This window comes from Coturnix japonica, chromosome 1 (genome assembly GCF_054131305.1).
Source record: "Coturnix japonica strain WE chromosome 1, WE-NBRP24, whole genome shotgun sequence".
NCBI lineage: Eukaryota > Metazoa > Chordata > Aves > Galliformes > Phasianidae > Coturnix > Coturnix japonica.
Window position 1 is genome coordinate 60,882,600 of NC_140663.1, and position 15,860 is coordinate 60,898,459.

The 15,860-nt window shown below is 38.4% G+C and overlaps 1 protein-coding gene across 6 annotated transcripts in view; it reads right to left on the reverse strand.

Annotated features, from left to right (window-relative positions):
* Window positions 1–15,860, reverse strand: part of GYS2 (glycogen synthase 2) — a 39,678-nt gene that overhangs the window by 19,943 nt on the left and 3,875 nt on the right. For all 6 annotated transcript variants that reach the window (XR_001556676.3, XR_014944194.1, XM_032446171.2 and 3 more), the window contains 3 exons: window positions 9,510–9,691; window positions 7,414–7,605; window positions 6,474–6,659 (listed from right to left, as the gene is read on the reverse strand). Coding sequence is in view for 4 of the 6 variants with exons in the window: in XM_032446171.2 (XP_032302062.1) it covers window positions 6,474–6,659; window positions 7,414–7,605; window positions 9,510–9,691 (560 nt within the window). In the remaining 2 variants the exon portion in view is untranslated. The remainder of the gene's footprint in view (window positions 1–6,473; window positions 6,660–7,413; window positions 7,606–9,509; window positions 9,692–15,860) is intronic.

Below are 15,860 nucleotides of genomic sequence, written 5' to 3' on the forward strand. Positions count from 1 at the left end.
TGAAGATTACTTCTGCACATAGTCACAAACACACACAAAAAATAGGTATGAGAAAAGCCAACAGATGCTAAATGAAAGCAAATTCAAACTTGAAATAAAACACATAGTTTTGATTATGACTAACTTTGTGAAAGGTCGCATAAATAATGTGGATTCTCCTCCCTGAGCTTTACATCAGGTCTGGATAATGTTGTGTAAGTAGTTTGTACCTCAAGCAAAAGGTATGATACACAGACTGGTAGCTGAGGATTTTAGGTAGAGAACGTGAAGATTTCTTCTGTTATCTAAACTTAGAGACACACTCAAGTTCTCAAGGTGATTCTGCAGTGCAATTGGAGAGGAGGCGTGCAGTTCAAATTCCTTGTTTACTGGCAGGAGGAATGAAAAGATCTTCATCTCTAACAGCATCACACTGGCTGCCATTGTCTGAAATGTATAAAAATTACCTATTTTAAAAGCTACTTTATATCTGATTTAACTCCCATGGATTGTTGTTTCGTGCAAATAAAACTTGCATTGCGGTACAGCCAAATAAGACAGAAATGTATACTTCCTGGCTTAAGTCAGATTTCCATTAGCTGCTCTACTACCAAAGCGGATCAGCTTTGTTTAATAGGAAGCTCAGTGACAGGTATGACAATACAGTACTAAGAGGAACATAAGCTTGTGCTCTTACATTGTCAGCATAAAAGCTCTCAAAGATTCATTTCCATTGGGATTTTCAATACTTTTCCTTTTAGTCTTGGTGAGGCAGAATTCTCCACTCCTTTCTGAATTATTTTCAGTCATACCTGAATGAACTGAATGTAAAACTTTCTAGGTCTGAGTAGAAGTGCTACTTACTGGCAGGATACCCTTATATAAGAGAAAATGCTATGAAGAATGAGACTAATCTTCTGTCTAAATTCTATCACAGAATCACAGAACAATAGAAAGACAGGTAAGAAGGGACCTTTAAGTTCATTTAATTTCAACCCCTTACTGTGGGTGGGGTTGTCACTCACCAATTAGGCTGCCCTCAGGCCCCATACAACTTTGCCTTGAACACCTCCAGAGATGGGGCATCCAAAACTTCCCTGGGCAGCCTGTGCTGGTGCCTCACCATCCTCTTAGTAAATAATTTCTTCCTAACACCTAACTTAAATTTCCTTTCTTTTAGTTTAAAGCTATTCTCTCTTGTCCTTCTTCTATCAGACTGTGTAGAAAGTCAGTCCTCTTCTCGCTTACAAGCTTATAAGTACTGAAAGGCTGAAATGAGGTCTCATTGGAGCCTTCTCTTCTCCAAGCTAAAGAATCTCAGCTCTCAGCCTTTCTTCATAGGAGGGGTGCTCCAGTCCTTTGATCATGTCTGTGGCCTGAGTGCCTTCTCTATTATAATACAATATTATTTTTTCAGTAAGAATTATCAAAGGTCAAAGCCCACAGACTTCTCAGCTATTGCAGCCAATGGTCCAGCAAATCATTTTTGATCACCTTCCAGGTGAAATTCCAGGTTAAATCATTTTCCCAAAGGATTGTTCCTAATTCATCTAGGAACTAACTTGGATCATTAGTGTCTCTCAGTCAATTTATGAAAGGTATTGGTCTATTTAAAACCCAAGAGGAGGAAAAGAAGAAAGGAAAGGAGAAAGGAGAGGAGAAATGAAAAGCAGATCCCTTAATGTGGAAAGCAACAAAAGATTTAAATGCTTGATCTTCAGCCAATAAACCAGTTGCTCCTCAGGAGAAAAAAGGCTTCACAGGCTCAGACCTTTTTCACAGAGCTTCGATTGTAGCAATATACAAAACCTTTCTTGCAATAGTGTAAAAGCTACACTGGACTTGGGGACAAAGAGAAAAAAAAGAAAAAAGAAAAGAAAAAAAGAAAGCATTTTTCATTGGATTATTTAGACCTGAAAAACTTTTTAAGCACAGCCGAACTTACAATAATATATCTATTGAGAATGAAGCTCATAACATATTCTGCTTGTAGTTGAAATTAGAAAGTGTTGACTTTAGAAGAGTTTAAGCCACTAAACTGTAGGTAGGTTTAGCAGTCCATGACACCCATCTGTTTACCCAGCGTTCCTCAGATGCTTAAATGAAAATATAAATATCAGACACTGCTAGTTACTGTGCAAGTCAGCTTCTGTTTTGTTCTACTTTCCCTCCCTTCTTCATTCCGGAATCAGAGTGATTTAAATGTGAATCATGGAACTAAAGCTAAAGTGTTTCCCCAGGGTTATTGCCTTAGGGGTCCTTAGCTCATACTGTCTGTTTGTTTCATGTTGCTGAACACAGCAGTTTTATTTCTGGTATTCACTCTGGTCCTGTGCACGCTGTTAAGGGTTTAATGCTTGACTTCTCACTGGAGCAGGACCAGCTGAATTTCTCCCAGTCCAGCTGAACTGAGTAACATCTGTAAGAATGTAAGAACTGCACACTCTCATTCAGTGTTGCTGTATTACAACTAGGATCCAGTCTCTGACCAAGGTAAATAGCAGATGGCTTGGGAAGAGGTTGAACAGGTTTTGAGCTCCCTGTTTGCTCCAGCTATTTTGACTCGATATATGATGACCATGAGGCTATAAACAGTATTCCTTCTCCTTACTTCCATTCAGATTCAGTTGCTCTCCTTATCAATTCATAACATTGGCACTACCAATATTCAAACTGCTTTTAAATTCTCTCATGTTCCCAAATCCTGCGAACAGTTTGCTATAGCTCACAGACTGACAACATAGGAATGCAGCCATAGAGTCCTGGTGACCTATGGCTCAGGCACCAAAGGGATTTCAGGAGTCTAAAGAACCATCACAGTGTGGCAACCTTTCACTAATTGTTTTTTCCACCAAAATAAAGTAAAGCTGGGGGCCAAATTTGATCTAGTGTTTCTAAGGGCTATCAGAAGACCACACAGCCTTCTCTTCTACTTTTCCATCAGGCAGAAGCTGGTGACTTTTGTGTTCATAGGAGTGCTTGAGGAAAATATCAGCCAGGCCACACTGCACAGCTCTTTGCATGATCACTGATACTCCAAACAGGCTGGGACTTGGGCCGAAATATTCTCATTATCTTATTTTAAAGAATACATTCCTACTTTCTATACTTGTGCCAGTAGTACATATTGAGATTTCTTAGGAAGGTGGATCAAAGTGTTATTTTTCACTATGGACTCTGGAAAAAATCTCAGTAATTCTTTCACATCTTTAAAAGAGATCTTTCAGCTCAGCTTGTATCTTCTGATACTGTTTGTCTATAAGAGCATAACACTGGGGTAAAAGAGTGCTGCACTGAGTGCATATATGTGTATGTATCTGTGTTTGTATGCATGTGTGCAAAGAGAGAAGGGCTGAAGGGCAATGGAGGACAAATGGAGTACATTAATTTCAGCGCTAATGGGAGATACTATGGTGAGAATGAACATAGCTAAGGCACTGTGAAAGAAGAGATAGAAAGGACTCTGAAGATACTGGGTAGATGTCTTTTCTCAAGTATCCAAATACCATGTTAAGGTTGTGCATGTGGATCCCACTGTTAATTTCCTATTTAATGCTGAAAAAGAGCACTCGACTTCAGTGACCAGAGCAGACCTCTCTACTATGCATTCAAACATGGCTTTTCTTGAACTGTGTTGAGGACTGGAAAAGGAAACATGGGTTTTCCTGTTTTTCTTTGCAAGAGATATTTATGTCGGATCATCTCCAAGTACAACTAGGCCATACCTTTTCCTTTGGTACTGCAGCAGTTACGTTCTGTTATATCTGGCACAGAACAAACCACAGTGGCTTCTTTCCCACCCATCTTGGCTGATGTACCGAAAGCTGGTGGAAAAGATATTCTAGCCATGAAAAGCTGATCAAAAGAAAGTAAGTATTATGCTTTAAAGAAAATCATGCAATGGCACTACCAGGTAAAGCAGCTATAACAATTGTGAGGAGGCACTAAAAAAATTTGTCTCATCCAAAGGTTTAATATTACAAAGCCCTGGAGAATCTCTATCACTGCACAGATCACTTGTTTGACCTTAATTGTTTACTACTGGCAGACAGCAACAATAGCCTCTGAAGACACGCTCATCTGTATCATTTAATTACCAAACTCTAGATCAACCTCTTACATTTCTCAACAAGCTTTTAGGCCCAGCTGACTTTCTTACAGGGAAAGGAGCCCTTGTTTAAATATCTAATCTCTCACTAAATCTTAACTTTGTCAGAGAGAGCTTTAGCACCTTGTAAGGATCAAAAACAGCAGTGTAAGAGTTTGGCATCATTTCCTGTATTAACAGTGAATGTAAATGTCAATCTTTACACAGAGGGCATGAAGGTGTATGGTCAAGATGTCCACAACTTTCCTCATCAAAATATTTTCTACAGCAGTTTATAATGTTTTAAATAGATGCATATGTTTTATTCAATATTATTCAATATTTTTTTAGAATAAAACTGGTTGTATTTATATTTATCACATAGTTAATTGTTACAAATTAGGTTTGGGAAGATTCTCAGCAAGATGCGCTGTAGCTAATCAGATAAAGGCTGGCCACGTAATATGTGAACATTAAAAATAATATCAATACTGTGACTAGTATAAGAATATACTAAAATCTCTATGTCTGTTTAGATGCAAGTCCACGACTTTCTTTTGAGTACACACATGACAATGAGGCCCAAAGTCATCACTGAGAAAAAAAAAGTTGCTTTTCAGAAAAGGAGTCTATTATTTCACAAGACTTCTTGTAGCTCACCAATATGAAGCATTACATATATATATATATATATATATTTAGGATTTTCCTTACAAAAGGAAGGGGATTCTCTGACAGCATTTTTAGAATCCATTTATAAAACTATTAGCTTCCCCCACTTCTTTTTTAAACTCCAATTTCTCATTTTAAATACATTTTCGTTTTTTAAATGGTAGCTTCCTCACTAACAAATTATGTCTAATAATAATTTTCTGCTGAAAAATCCCTGCTTTCTCAAGTGATAAATCTGAAATGAGATGGTCTTAGTAACTCTGTCCAGAGAAAAATACAATAGTGAGACTATAATTAAATTTTGCATACATACATATAAGGAGAATATAAGGGAGTAGGATGTCTAAACTCCTAAAGTTGGGTCTGACAGCATGCTGCCTCATTAATGCCTGATGATATCCAGGATATAATGATACCTAAATCAGATGAGTAGTTTTCCTAGGTAAGAGAAGGAGACAGACCTTACAGAAGTGTAAGATGAGAATATTCAGCTCGCACTGGCTGTTTTGTACTTCTGAATAAGGACAGGACTACTGCTTCAGTCTGGTCCTTGGGAGACTCTTAGGTTTGACACATACTGGAATAAATATCAATTATGTTACAAACTGATTCATTTTATTCAGTGCTTTTAGCCAAGGAAATGCTTGAAGAGTGAATAAAGCAGTTGTTTCAACCTTCTAACTACTGCTGCCCTCAATACACGCTGGAATGAAAAGAATCTCTTGTACTTGATTTGTCTGTAAACACACTAGAAATCTCAGATCATATAATGCAGCTCCTCAGAAGGCAGTACTAAAGATGTCTGGGTCCTTGAAATGGTGGTTTATGTTATGCTTTGACTGAAAATAGAACAACTAAAACCAAAACCACTAGAGAGTTTACAAGAATTCCCAGAAGTGGATGTGGGTCTTCCAGACTCAGAAAATACTTCCTACCTTGTCAGTTATAAACAAAGTCTAACCTTAAAAGCTTGAAAGCAGAGGGATCTATGATCTGCAAGAATTAAGTAGTCTGAGAAAAGGGAACCCAAAAATCAAATAAAAACATTTAATGGCATTACAGGGTATCTCCTGCAAGCAAAGAGATAGTAGCTATTTTTTTCTACAAACTTTAATTAAAGAAAGAGTGTTGCCTGACTATTGCTGTATGGACTTTATATTTACTAGTTACTCAGACTACTAACTATGAAAATGCAGCATACACTGCCTGAGTTGATCACTGCTCCAGAACATGAAGAGGAAGATTCTCAAAGCCACTTGCAGTGATGTCTGGCCCTATAACTCTCCCATGCCTTTGAAAATGTTTCAAATCATTGAAAAGAAGATTATGAATCACTGTTGGCAGACCTGCACAACTGCAGTATTATTCCATATAGTTGTGGATTGGACCAAGGCACTAACTTGACTAAAAGCTGAATGACTTTCTGTACTCTGCAGTGAAAATCTGGTAACCTAAAGTTAACTGAAGGAAGTATTCTAGACTCCACTGAATTAGACAAGAAATCACAAGGCTCTACACACCTCAGGATCTTACTATTTCTTATGTGTTAGAACTGATGACTTATCACTCTGCTGTAGGGGAATTGTAAGTGATCATACAGCATGGAAAATGTAATATATAGTGTAGCACAATAAACAGAAAAGAAACCAGGAGCTGATTAGGTGGGGGGAAAAAAAGAAAAAGGAAAAAAAAAAAAAAAAAAAAAAAAAGAAAGGATAAGAAAACTGTCTCTTACCTGGTCAAGATTGTTGTAAAAGTCTATATTGGCTGCACACAGGTATCTCCCAAGCAGGGTGGCATGGGTAGTAAAAATTGTGGCAACTGGAAGTTTCTGAGATCGAGACAGTATTAAACCCACTCCTGCCTGCCATTCGTGGAAATGAGCAATTACATTGGGCTTGTCATCAAACTGACAGGAAAGCTGAAAATAATCAGAAAGAACGTACATTAAACATGTATCATCCTGCTCATCATCCCAGCCTCATACCTTCCTCTCCGTATGTTCCTTCATATGACTAAATAGTACACTGTTTTAAGTGGTCATGTGTCTTGTTTCCTATCAGCCCTAATTCTTAGGTCACAAAGCACGTGTCCTTCACTTGCACCTCAGAACAGCATCCTTCCTAGAGTGCAGGGAAGCTCTGGCAAAGACAGTCACTCCTCATTCTTTCAGTTTGCTCATCTGCTGTTGTAACTCTAATTTGTATAAAACAGTCATGAGCATTTCTAATGGAGATGATTCTATAGATTGATGATGTTTCATTTATTTGGGGGGGGCTGTGGTAGAGTAATGGAAGTCATGGTGTTGTCATTCGTTTTGTCTGTAATATCTCTGCAAGGTACAATCTAGCAGCTGAGAGATAACTGTCTTACTGGCTTCATGACAGTTTGTGAGAGTGACAACTTGAGTACGGTAGAAGAGGAAAAGGGAGGTTGGGATCTTATCTGTAAGAACATCCAGTGTCAAATAAAAGAGTTAGAAAAAAATGCTGGAAGAAGTGACAGTGAAGACATGGCACACTTCACATAAGACTTCCCATAGAAAAACATAATTAAAGTGCTAAGACTTCAGTTACAAATACAAATTTCATCTAAGTCAGTAACCACATCCCAAAGATTTTCCTCTCTGCTGACAAGGCTGAGGTTTTAAAAGCTCCAGATTTTAAAACCTGTACCTCTTTTAAAAACCAGGCTGTTAATGATCCAAAAATTACAGCATCATTGGCTTCTCGGTCATGAAAAGGGATTCCTATGTTGGTAGCATCCCAAAATTCGCCTTTCCATCTGTCCAGATTCCAGGCTGCTGATCCTATATCAAACAGTAAGACATATGGGCTGCCCTCTATCAGCCATCTTCCAAAAAAGACCTACAGAAAACAGGCAAAGATATAAGATGGAAATGTTAAAGTGAACGTAAAAAACAATTTCCTCAAGTATTTTCATCCACCAAGTCATACATATTTTACATAAGGAATGCCAAGGATCATAGTCCTACACACCCAGGATTTGTAGTTTTCCTTGCAAAATACATGGAGTAATACTTGATCAAAGGTTGGGGTAAGTGGAAACTACATGACATTTCCTCATTCTGCCCACACAGCGCAGTTGGTGCCTATTGGCAGAGAGGAAGTAACCATCAGAAGGTGTTATAGTATCTAAAAATATCAGCCCCCAAATATACAACTCTCCATCTTTATCCGCTTCAGTACATTTAAACATCTGTAACAGAATAACAACTCCAGTGATATAACCTACCTGCACAAGGAGAATGGGCTGAACTGTCCTAAGGCAACACAGTGCAATTTGGATCACATTACACATTGCAGCAGTCTACACAGTCAAATTATTTCATCTTATTTCCAATGATCTCATTTATTTGGGTCTTTCAAACCAAAATGACTATAGCAGCAGTGGCAGATTAACTGTGGATAATGAAATACTATATGTGGATTAATGCAGCTTGTACTCTGTACCCTGCTCATAGGAATCTTTTATGTTGCTGTTCAATAGCACTTAATTCACCAACTCCTGGGCTCTCCAGGGCTGAACCCTGTCCTAATGTTAGAGCTGTCCAGACAGAGGGCAGGTCCTGAAAACAATGAGACAAAAGTTCTCAAACCTATTTGCACAAAAAATAAATGCTGTATCAAAGATAGGCATGTGAAGAAAGCTCAGTCCCTCATGCACACATTTCAAGCTATTCTGGTTTCTTATTTAGGAAAACGAGGTTAATGAGCAGGGATTCTCCATGAACCCTGATTTTAAATATAGTGTCAAACTGTGGCAAGGAACACACCTGACCTGAGAAGTTCGGAAGCTTTCCTAGGTCCCCTGGTTTAAAGGGTTCCATTGTGATACATAAGCAAAATCCAGACACGCTGATAATAGGATAAGTGCAGCTCCTGGAATCTAAAGCGTCATTATTAGAGATCAAAGCTATACTTGACGTACCTGGGATAGATCTCCTGCTATATATGAATACTCCAGCAGAATGATGCACATGTCAGACTGCCAGAGTTGGCTATTTACATTGAATGTACTCTCGAACAGCATAAAGTATATCTGTATACACATATAGCTTTGCAAATAATCTGCCCCACAAACCTTTTTCTATTTTCCAAACAAAGGAGTGTTACACATCTTGCAGAGACAACTCTCTGTAAGGAACAGATATGAATTTAGATTCCTGTTAGATTAGACTTTTCAGTTTGAACATCATTTCTTACAGTGCCAAGCATCAGACAACAACAGTGTCACCAACAGACACCATCCCAAGCTGTGGCTCATGTATTTCCAGCAACGTACATCATACTTAGCAGGGCATGAGAACCTAAGAACTGCCATAGCACAAGGAGATAACATATTGCCAGTGCCACAGCTGGTGTCAGCCCAGCTTATTTAGCTTTTCTTCAAGTTTCTTCAACAGTACAAGTATGCTGAAGGTAACATAAGGGTTCAGTGAAAGAAAGGTCGTATTATATCCACTAAAATCTCACTGTATTTAGAGACTGGAGAAATAAGTCATTAATCCAATTAAGCAGTCTTGCAGATAAATGAGCATTAAAACCTTTAATGGGATAAACTGTTTCTTCCTCAAAAATAACCTTTAATGAATTGACTTTGCTGTTCTAACCGTAGAATCTGAGCTTTTCCCATTGTGACATTGACCAGGACTGCTGTGTCAAGTGGAACAGCGGGAGCATTAACCAAAACTGTAATCTCCTCAGAGTCAGCTTAGTTGTCCTGAGAAGCAGAAGCACATCTGATTTACCTGACACCCTTGGCTTTTCATGGTATCCATTGCCTTCTTAATTGCGGGGTTTGGAGGCTCACATACTTCCACCTGTGTCTTCACATTGTGCTCAAAATAAGGACCAATCAGAAAATAGTTTTCACCCCATTCATCTGCTGTAATTTTGGCTTTTGTCTGGATCACGGTATAAATTCCTCCCACTGAAAAACAAGACCACAAAGAACAAAAAGTAGAAATGGGAACAGGCCTTAAAGCTCTGGAATAAGTTCCATCCTACCTGGGAGTCAGAACACTAAATCACTTCACATACCCAGACTTAAAGTGAAACAGGGAATCTAACAAATAAATAGTAATTCAACCTCCTAGAGTGTAACCAGAACTTCACCATTTAGTTTAGGAGTATGCTCTGATAGCAGACCATGTGCTATCCTTAAATAGCAATTCAGTACTTTGCTTAACTCTGGTTAACAGCACGTGGCTTCCTTCTATTTCTCCTCTAATCTCAAATGGATGCTTTCTAGCCTGACTAACACTTCTATCTGTTGTTATTATTTTAATTTCCTTGAGGTGTATGAAGTCACACCATAAAAATTCATTCCATTTATTTTCTTTATGTTGTCCATGCCTTTTCAAATACCTGCACTCAGACTGTGAGATTCAAATCCTGAGGCTCACACTTCCATTTTCCTTGCCTAATCTTGATTCCACTGCATGTTCAGCCTGCTTATTTATTTATTTATTTTAATGAAGTTCCCATTTTCAAACACATTTCTTAGTGACGTGGAAATACATGTGGTAATAACAGAGCTGGCACCTCCAGCTGGTTTCATACATTCATGGTTTCATCATGGAGAGAAGTAAAGGCAGTGATGAATTTTGTTGACTACTGGCCATGTAAATGGATTTAAACCTCAGTCTTTGAAGCAAAAGATGTAATGTTCTGTCACTAAAGAGTTGTTATATTGGTATGGATGTAGCCTGTGTTGCCAATATAAATATCTGTGGCACTTTCCACCTAAATATTGTCAATCTTAAAATTCAACATAGTATTGAATTTCTAAGAGAACAGAGCAGTAACATCTTCTGATGAGTAAATACAGATCTATCTACCCTTTCATATGGTATACAAGATTCAATTAGTTGCTCTTCCCTGACAGCTTCCCATATTTGTCCCTGTGATCTATGAACTGGCAATGCAGCCTTGCAGACCCCTTGGTCACAGGACCTGCGATGCAAGGCAGTGGCCATTCCACCACCACAAAAACAGAACACTAATAAGTGCTTAGATCAATCAAGTAGAAGGGATGGCAAAATAAGAGACTTCTGCTCTATATCAAAGATGTTTGGCATAGCTCTGATGACTTTAAGCAGGGTAAAACAGATGAAGCTCAACAGATATGTGCAAACATTTGCAGACTAGGAAACAATAGGAAAATAATTAACTTTGCTACTTACAAATGTCATTCTGCACTAAGTCTGGAAGTGCTCAGTAATAAATACTTCAGGCAGAAAGACTGTTACACCTTTCAGAAGCAACACCAAAATACATAAGGAGCCAGCAATGCAAGTGATGGTTGTCTAGCAGTACTCCAGACTTAATTTTAAAAGGTACTTGAGTATCTAGAAGTGCAGGTGCACTGCATTCCAATGCAGGTGGCAAAAAATCTTCAAGGTTTACATGATCCTCCTTAAAAATCTGCCCCAAATGGCCATGCCCTACAGAAGAGCTGCTCAAGTTCCTCAGTGTTTTGGGAGATTAGTTCCCAAACTAGTTAAATTGTATCACCTGATACAGTAGTGTAGAAAGCCTTCTCCCATGCCTGAAGGGTTCCCAACCTTATTTATTCATTTTTCTTCATGTCAAAGTATCTCAGATTTCTAGGCATTTTACAAACAAATACAAATGCAGTTCCAATCTAGCAGCTTGCTAAATAAAACTGTTTCATTAAGTTATTAACCTATGTTGTAACTCAAGATCTAAGAAGTTTCTTGTATTTTCCTAAATCAATCCCATAGTACAAGAGTTCTACACCGTAGAAATGTGGGACTGCAGAAATAAATCTATGCATTGGAATGTTCTATACTATGCACAGAGCAAAAAGCCAAGAAACTAAACCATAGCCATCATGCGCACCTCTCCTACGAAGAAAGGTTGAGGGAACTGGGATTGTTCAGCTTGGAGAAGAGAAAGCTTCGAGGAGACTTCATCGTGGCCTTCCAGTACTTGAAGGGAGTGTATAAACAGGAGGGGGTACAACTATTTATGAGGGTAGACAGTGATAGGACAAGGGGGAATGGTTTGATGATCTTTGAAGTCCTTTTCATCCCAGGCCATCCTATGATTCTATGATTGTCTACCACGGCTGTTCTGGACAGGGACCTGGAGAAGTCTGAGGAAAGTGGCTCCAAATTCTTCTGCTCACAAGCAGATAGAAACTACTTGAATACCTTTTATTTTTGTGAACATACCACTTTAATTATGAGACAAGTCAGAAGGTTCAGTCTACAATGTCATGTGGTTACAATGACATAAACGTCTATTCTCACAGGAAGGTATATACACCATATGAACACAAAGCACTTTAATCAAAAGCAGATAAACAAGTAGAAATCTTAGTTGTGAAACTAGTTGGTTTCAATTGGCAGCAATACTGGTCTTAAGGTAAGATTTTTGTGCAAAGTTGCCTGGTGGCTGGATGGAAATGAGGAAAAAACCTATGTGCAAGAATAAAGATAGTAGATAACATGATAAAGCCACATACGACAATGATGCCATAGAGCTCTTTCCCCACCATCAAAACAGTGGAGATCAGTGTACTTCACACTGCAAGGTGTTCAAGTTGGGAGCTTCATGGCAGCTGAATTTTGCAGATTCTGCCTTTGAAAGAGATAAAGCTACTGCTCAAGAGCTGAATGTGGCCTGGGACATCACTTTGTAAAGCCAACAGCTGAGTGTTCCTGTTCACAAGGTTTTGCGTAGTATTACTCTCTGTTCTAAAACACGTCCTGTCTAAAAGGAAGGCCTATTCTGAAGGAAAAATTGGAGAGTGTGCTGTGGTCTACCACCATAATCTGTTGCACAGCAATGTAGAATACATTTGAGGGTATTATTTTGCCTGAAATGCAATGAGAATTACTAAGGATAAAAATGAAAGAGTACATTTTATGGACAGTAAAACTCTGCAGAAGATAGCTGCTATGAAAGGTCTGGGTTACTTGGTCCTCAGATCCACTTTTGCCTTCTTTGTTAATGTGGAAATACGACTCACAAGGCACATCCTTGTGTAAACCTTAATTGACTGAGCAAGTGAAACTGTATGTATGTGGAAACAGTCAGGCATAACTTATAAAAAGACATCTTGAGAAGAAAAGTGCAATGTCTAGAACAACACATAGATTTTGGAAAATTCACTTTCCAAAGACAATTCAAGAAATTGTTGTATATCATGAAGAGATAGATTATATCTGCACAGGGTCTTTGAGTCCACTGGAAATACCTGTGTTAGTAATCAATGCATTACATGTTCTACCAACTAACAGACCTAGGCTGCAATTGAATATGCAGATCCTAACAGAGTTCTCAAATTATTCCCACCCATATGACATACCACCTTTTTCTTCCTTAATCAGATATTTTAATGTCACACTGTAGCTATGAAAACTTTCCAAACGATAAGGATGTATGAAAATCCCATGATGTTTTAGGTTTTTGTATGCAGCCTCTGAAGTTTTGTTATCTGAAGAAGTTATAAAGTTATATCGGGAGAGATTAGATACAAAGAGTTGGATTATAAACATGAGCCATTAGTATTGAAATGTGAATAAATCATGGAATCATAGAATGGTTTTGGTTGGAAGGGACCTTTAAAATCATCTGGTTCCAACTCCCTGCTATAGGCAGGGACACCTCCCTCTAGACCAGGTTGCTCAAAGCTCCATCCAGCCTGGCCTCCAGGCCTAGTTTAGTGCTCTAATTCCCATTGAAACATTTAATCCAAATATTTTAAGTTCTGATAATTTTAAATTCTCCTTGAAAGAAAAATGTTTCTATTATTTGTTTTAAAAATTTACCTAAAAAGTTATCATCTTCATTACTCCAGCCATTTACTTCTTTTCCCATTTCAAGTGTATTATTACTGCTCCATATTTAAAATCCAAGCAACAATTAGTGCCTTCTGAGACAGATATTAGAGCTATTTAAAGAAATATAAAGTCTGTGTGTCCGAACAGACTCCCGGTATCACATCACTACTGAGGACAGCATTATGCAGGAGACCTGATTTTGCAACTGGAGATCTTTGTGAGAGATCTATCGGTGCAGAAAAACACACACTCTTTCTGCTGAAAATATTACATGGAAAGACCCATTGCAAATGCTTTTGTCACCTGATGAGGAAGGGGCTACAACTTGAAGGATTACACAGGAACTTATTTCTAGAAAATGGCCTGCGCAGGTGGGACAATTTGAGCAGGGAATGGCCCAAATTTCTCAAAGCTGACAGAAATAATTACTGTTCACTTTACTTGCTCTCCTATCTCCCCATATTGTGGAAAGAGTGGGAAGCAGTAGTAGACATCAAAAAGGAAGTAGAGAGATGGCACGAGAAGCTATAGAACTGAGACGGGACAGATGCAGGAGCCCTTTCCTGCACACCTTTGCTACAGGGGCAGAGGGTGCTCCCAGGGCACATCATCTTCTGTGTCACAGCCTGACTCAGAAGGTGCTAGAGCTTTTCTGGGGGTTGTGCTCGCTGTAGAATCCAAGAGGGATGTGGTATCCAGCCTCAGGGTTCAAAATCATAGAACCATGGAATCATAGGATGGCTGAAAAGGACCACAGTGATCATCCCTATGTGCAGGGTCACCAATCACTACACCAGGCTGCCCAGAGCCACATCCAGCCTGGCCTCAAATGCCTCCAGGGATGAGGCATCCACAACCTCATTGGGCAGCCTGTCCTAGTGCATCACCACCTTCTTTGAGAAAACCTTCCTCCTAATATCTAACCTAAATCTCCCCTGTCTCAGTTTAAAAGCATTCCCCCTTGTCCTAAAATGACTTCACTGCCACAATTACTAATTATTTCAACTATTATTTCACTCCTTCCCCCTCAAAACTTCTCACTGATCTATAGACATAATAAAGTTGGGCTTGGTCTCATTTCTTCTAATGTTTGGTTGTATCCTGAATTTTTCATTACGTGTATCCAGTGACTGTTTTTGAAGTAAAATAATGTCAAGCAAAAAAAAAAAAACAAAAAAAAAAACAAAAAAACAAAAACAAAAACAAAAAACAAAAAACAAAAACAAAAAAAAACCCACAGCCTTTTCAGATAGCAGATACTTTTCATGTATTTTTGGCTATTTTTGTGTCCAGGACTTATCAGAAGATAGAAGTTCTCTGTATTCTTTGAAGTTCTGGCACTAGAAGTATATTTTGAAATAATACCAAAACGCTCCAATTTACAGCAGATGTTCACAATACAGCCCTGTGTGCATCATCTCAAATACAAAGGATTTAATTTCATATTATTTTAATGCTGAGATGCCACAAGATCTGGAAACATGATGGGTTATGATGCTTTGCTTACACTAAGTTTCCCACAAGAATATGATTCTTTTTATGAATAATAAATATGCATTATATAACTATGTAAGATATATACTAGCATGTCTTCACTTTCTAAAGTATTCTAGTTCAACCGTGTCACAGATCACATCAGCCACCTTTTCCCTATGACCTTTCACCATGGAAAAATATTTAATGCAGATAAAATGAAATGTTGGTCCTGCTGACTTCAGTCATTTCATGATTTAATTACCAGGGGTCCAGGTTTTCACTAGGGACACTATACACAGAGCTCTGCTTTAGGGAAAAATGAACTAAGGTTTGTTTTTACCAAAATCTTCATTCCAGTAGGGCTGGAGAATAATATTTAAGATTCATCTACAAGTGATTCTTGAGCTAATCTGTTCACAACTGTATGGTGATAGAAACTGGCAGTCTGCCCAGCATTTTTAAGCACTCTTCTACTTCCTAGCTAAAAGCTGTTAAGTATAGCAGAAGATATGAATCTAAGCATCAACTGAATGACTTTAAAGGAATCTTTAAAGAGCACAGGACAGATTTTCAGTCTGCAGCCCTTCTCACTGTATGTATCCAAAAGCCCACTAACCCACAACTAAGAATTACACTTCTCCTCTATTCCAATTAAATACTCCAATTACCAGTGGAGAAATCTTTAAAAGAGGTTGAGAAGGAGGAAGTGAGGACAAAAAATTACTGTGGAAAGTTTGCTGCAGTTGCCTCCATGCTCCTGTAATGGCTTTTGGTTCCCTGCTGAGTATTTTCCATCTATGGAGCTTCAGA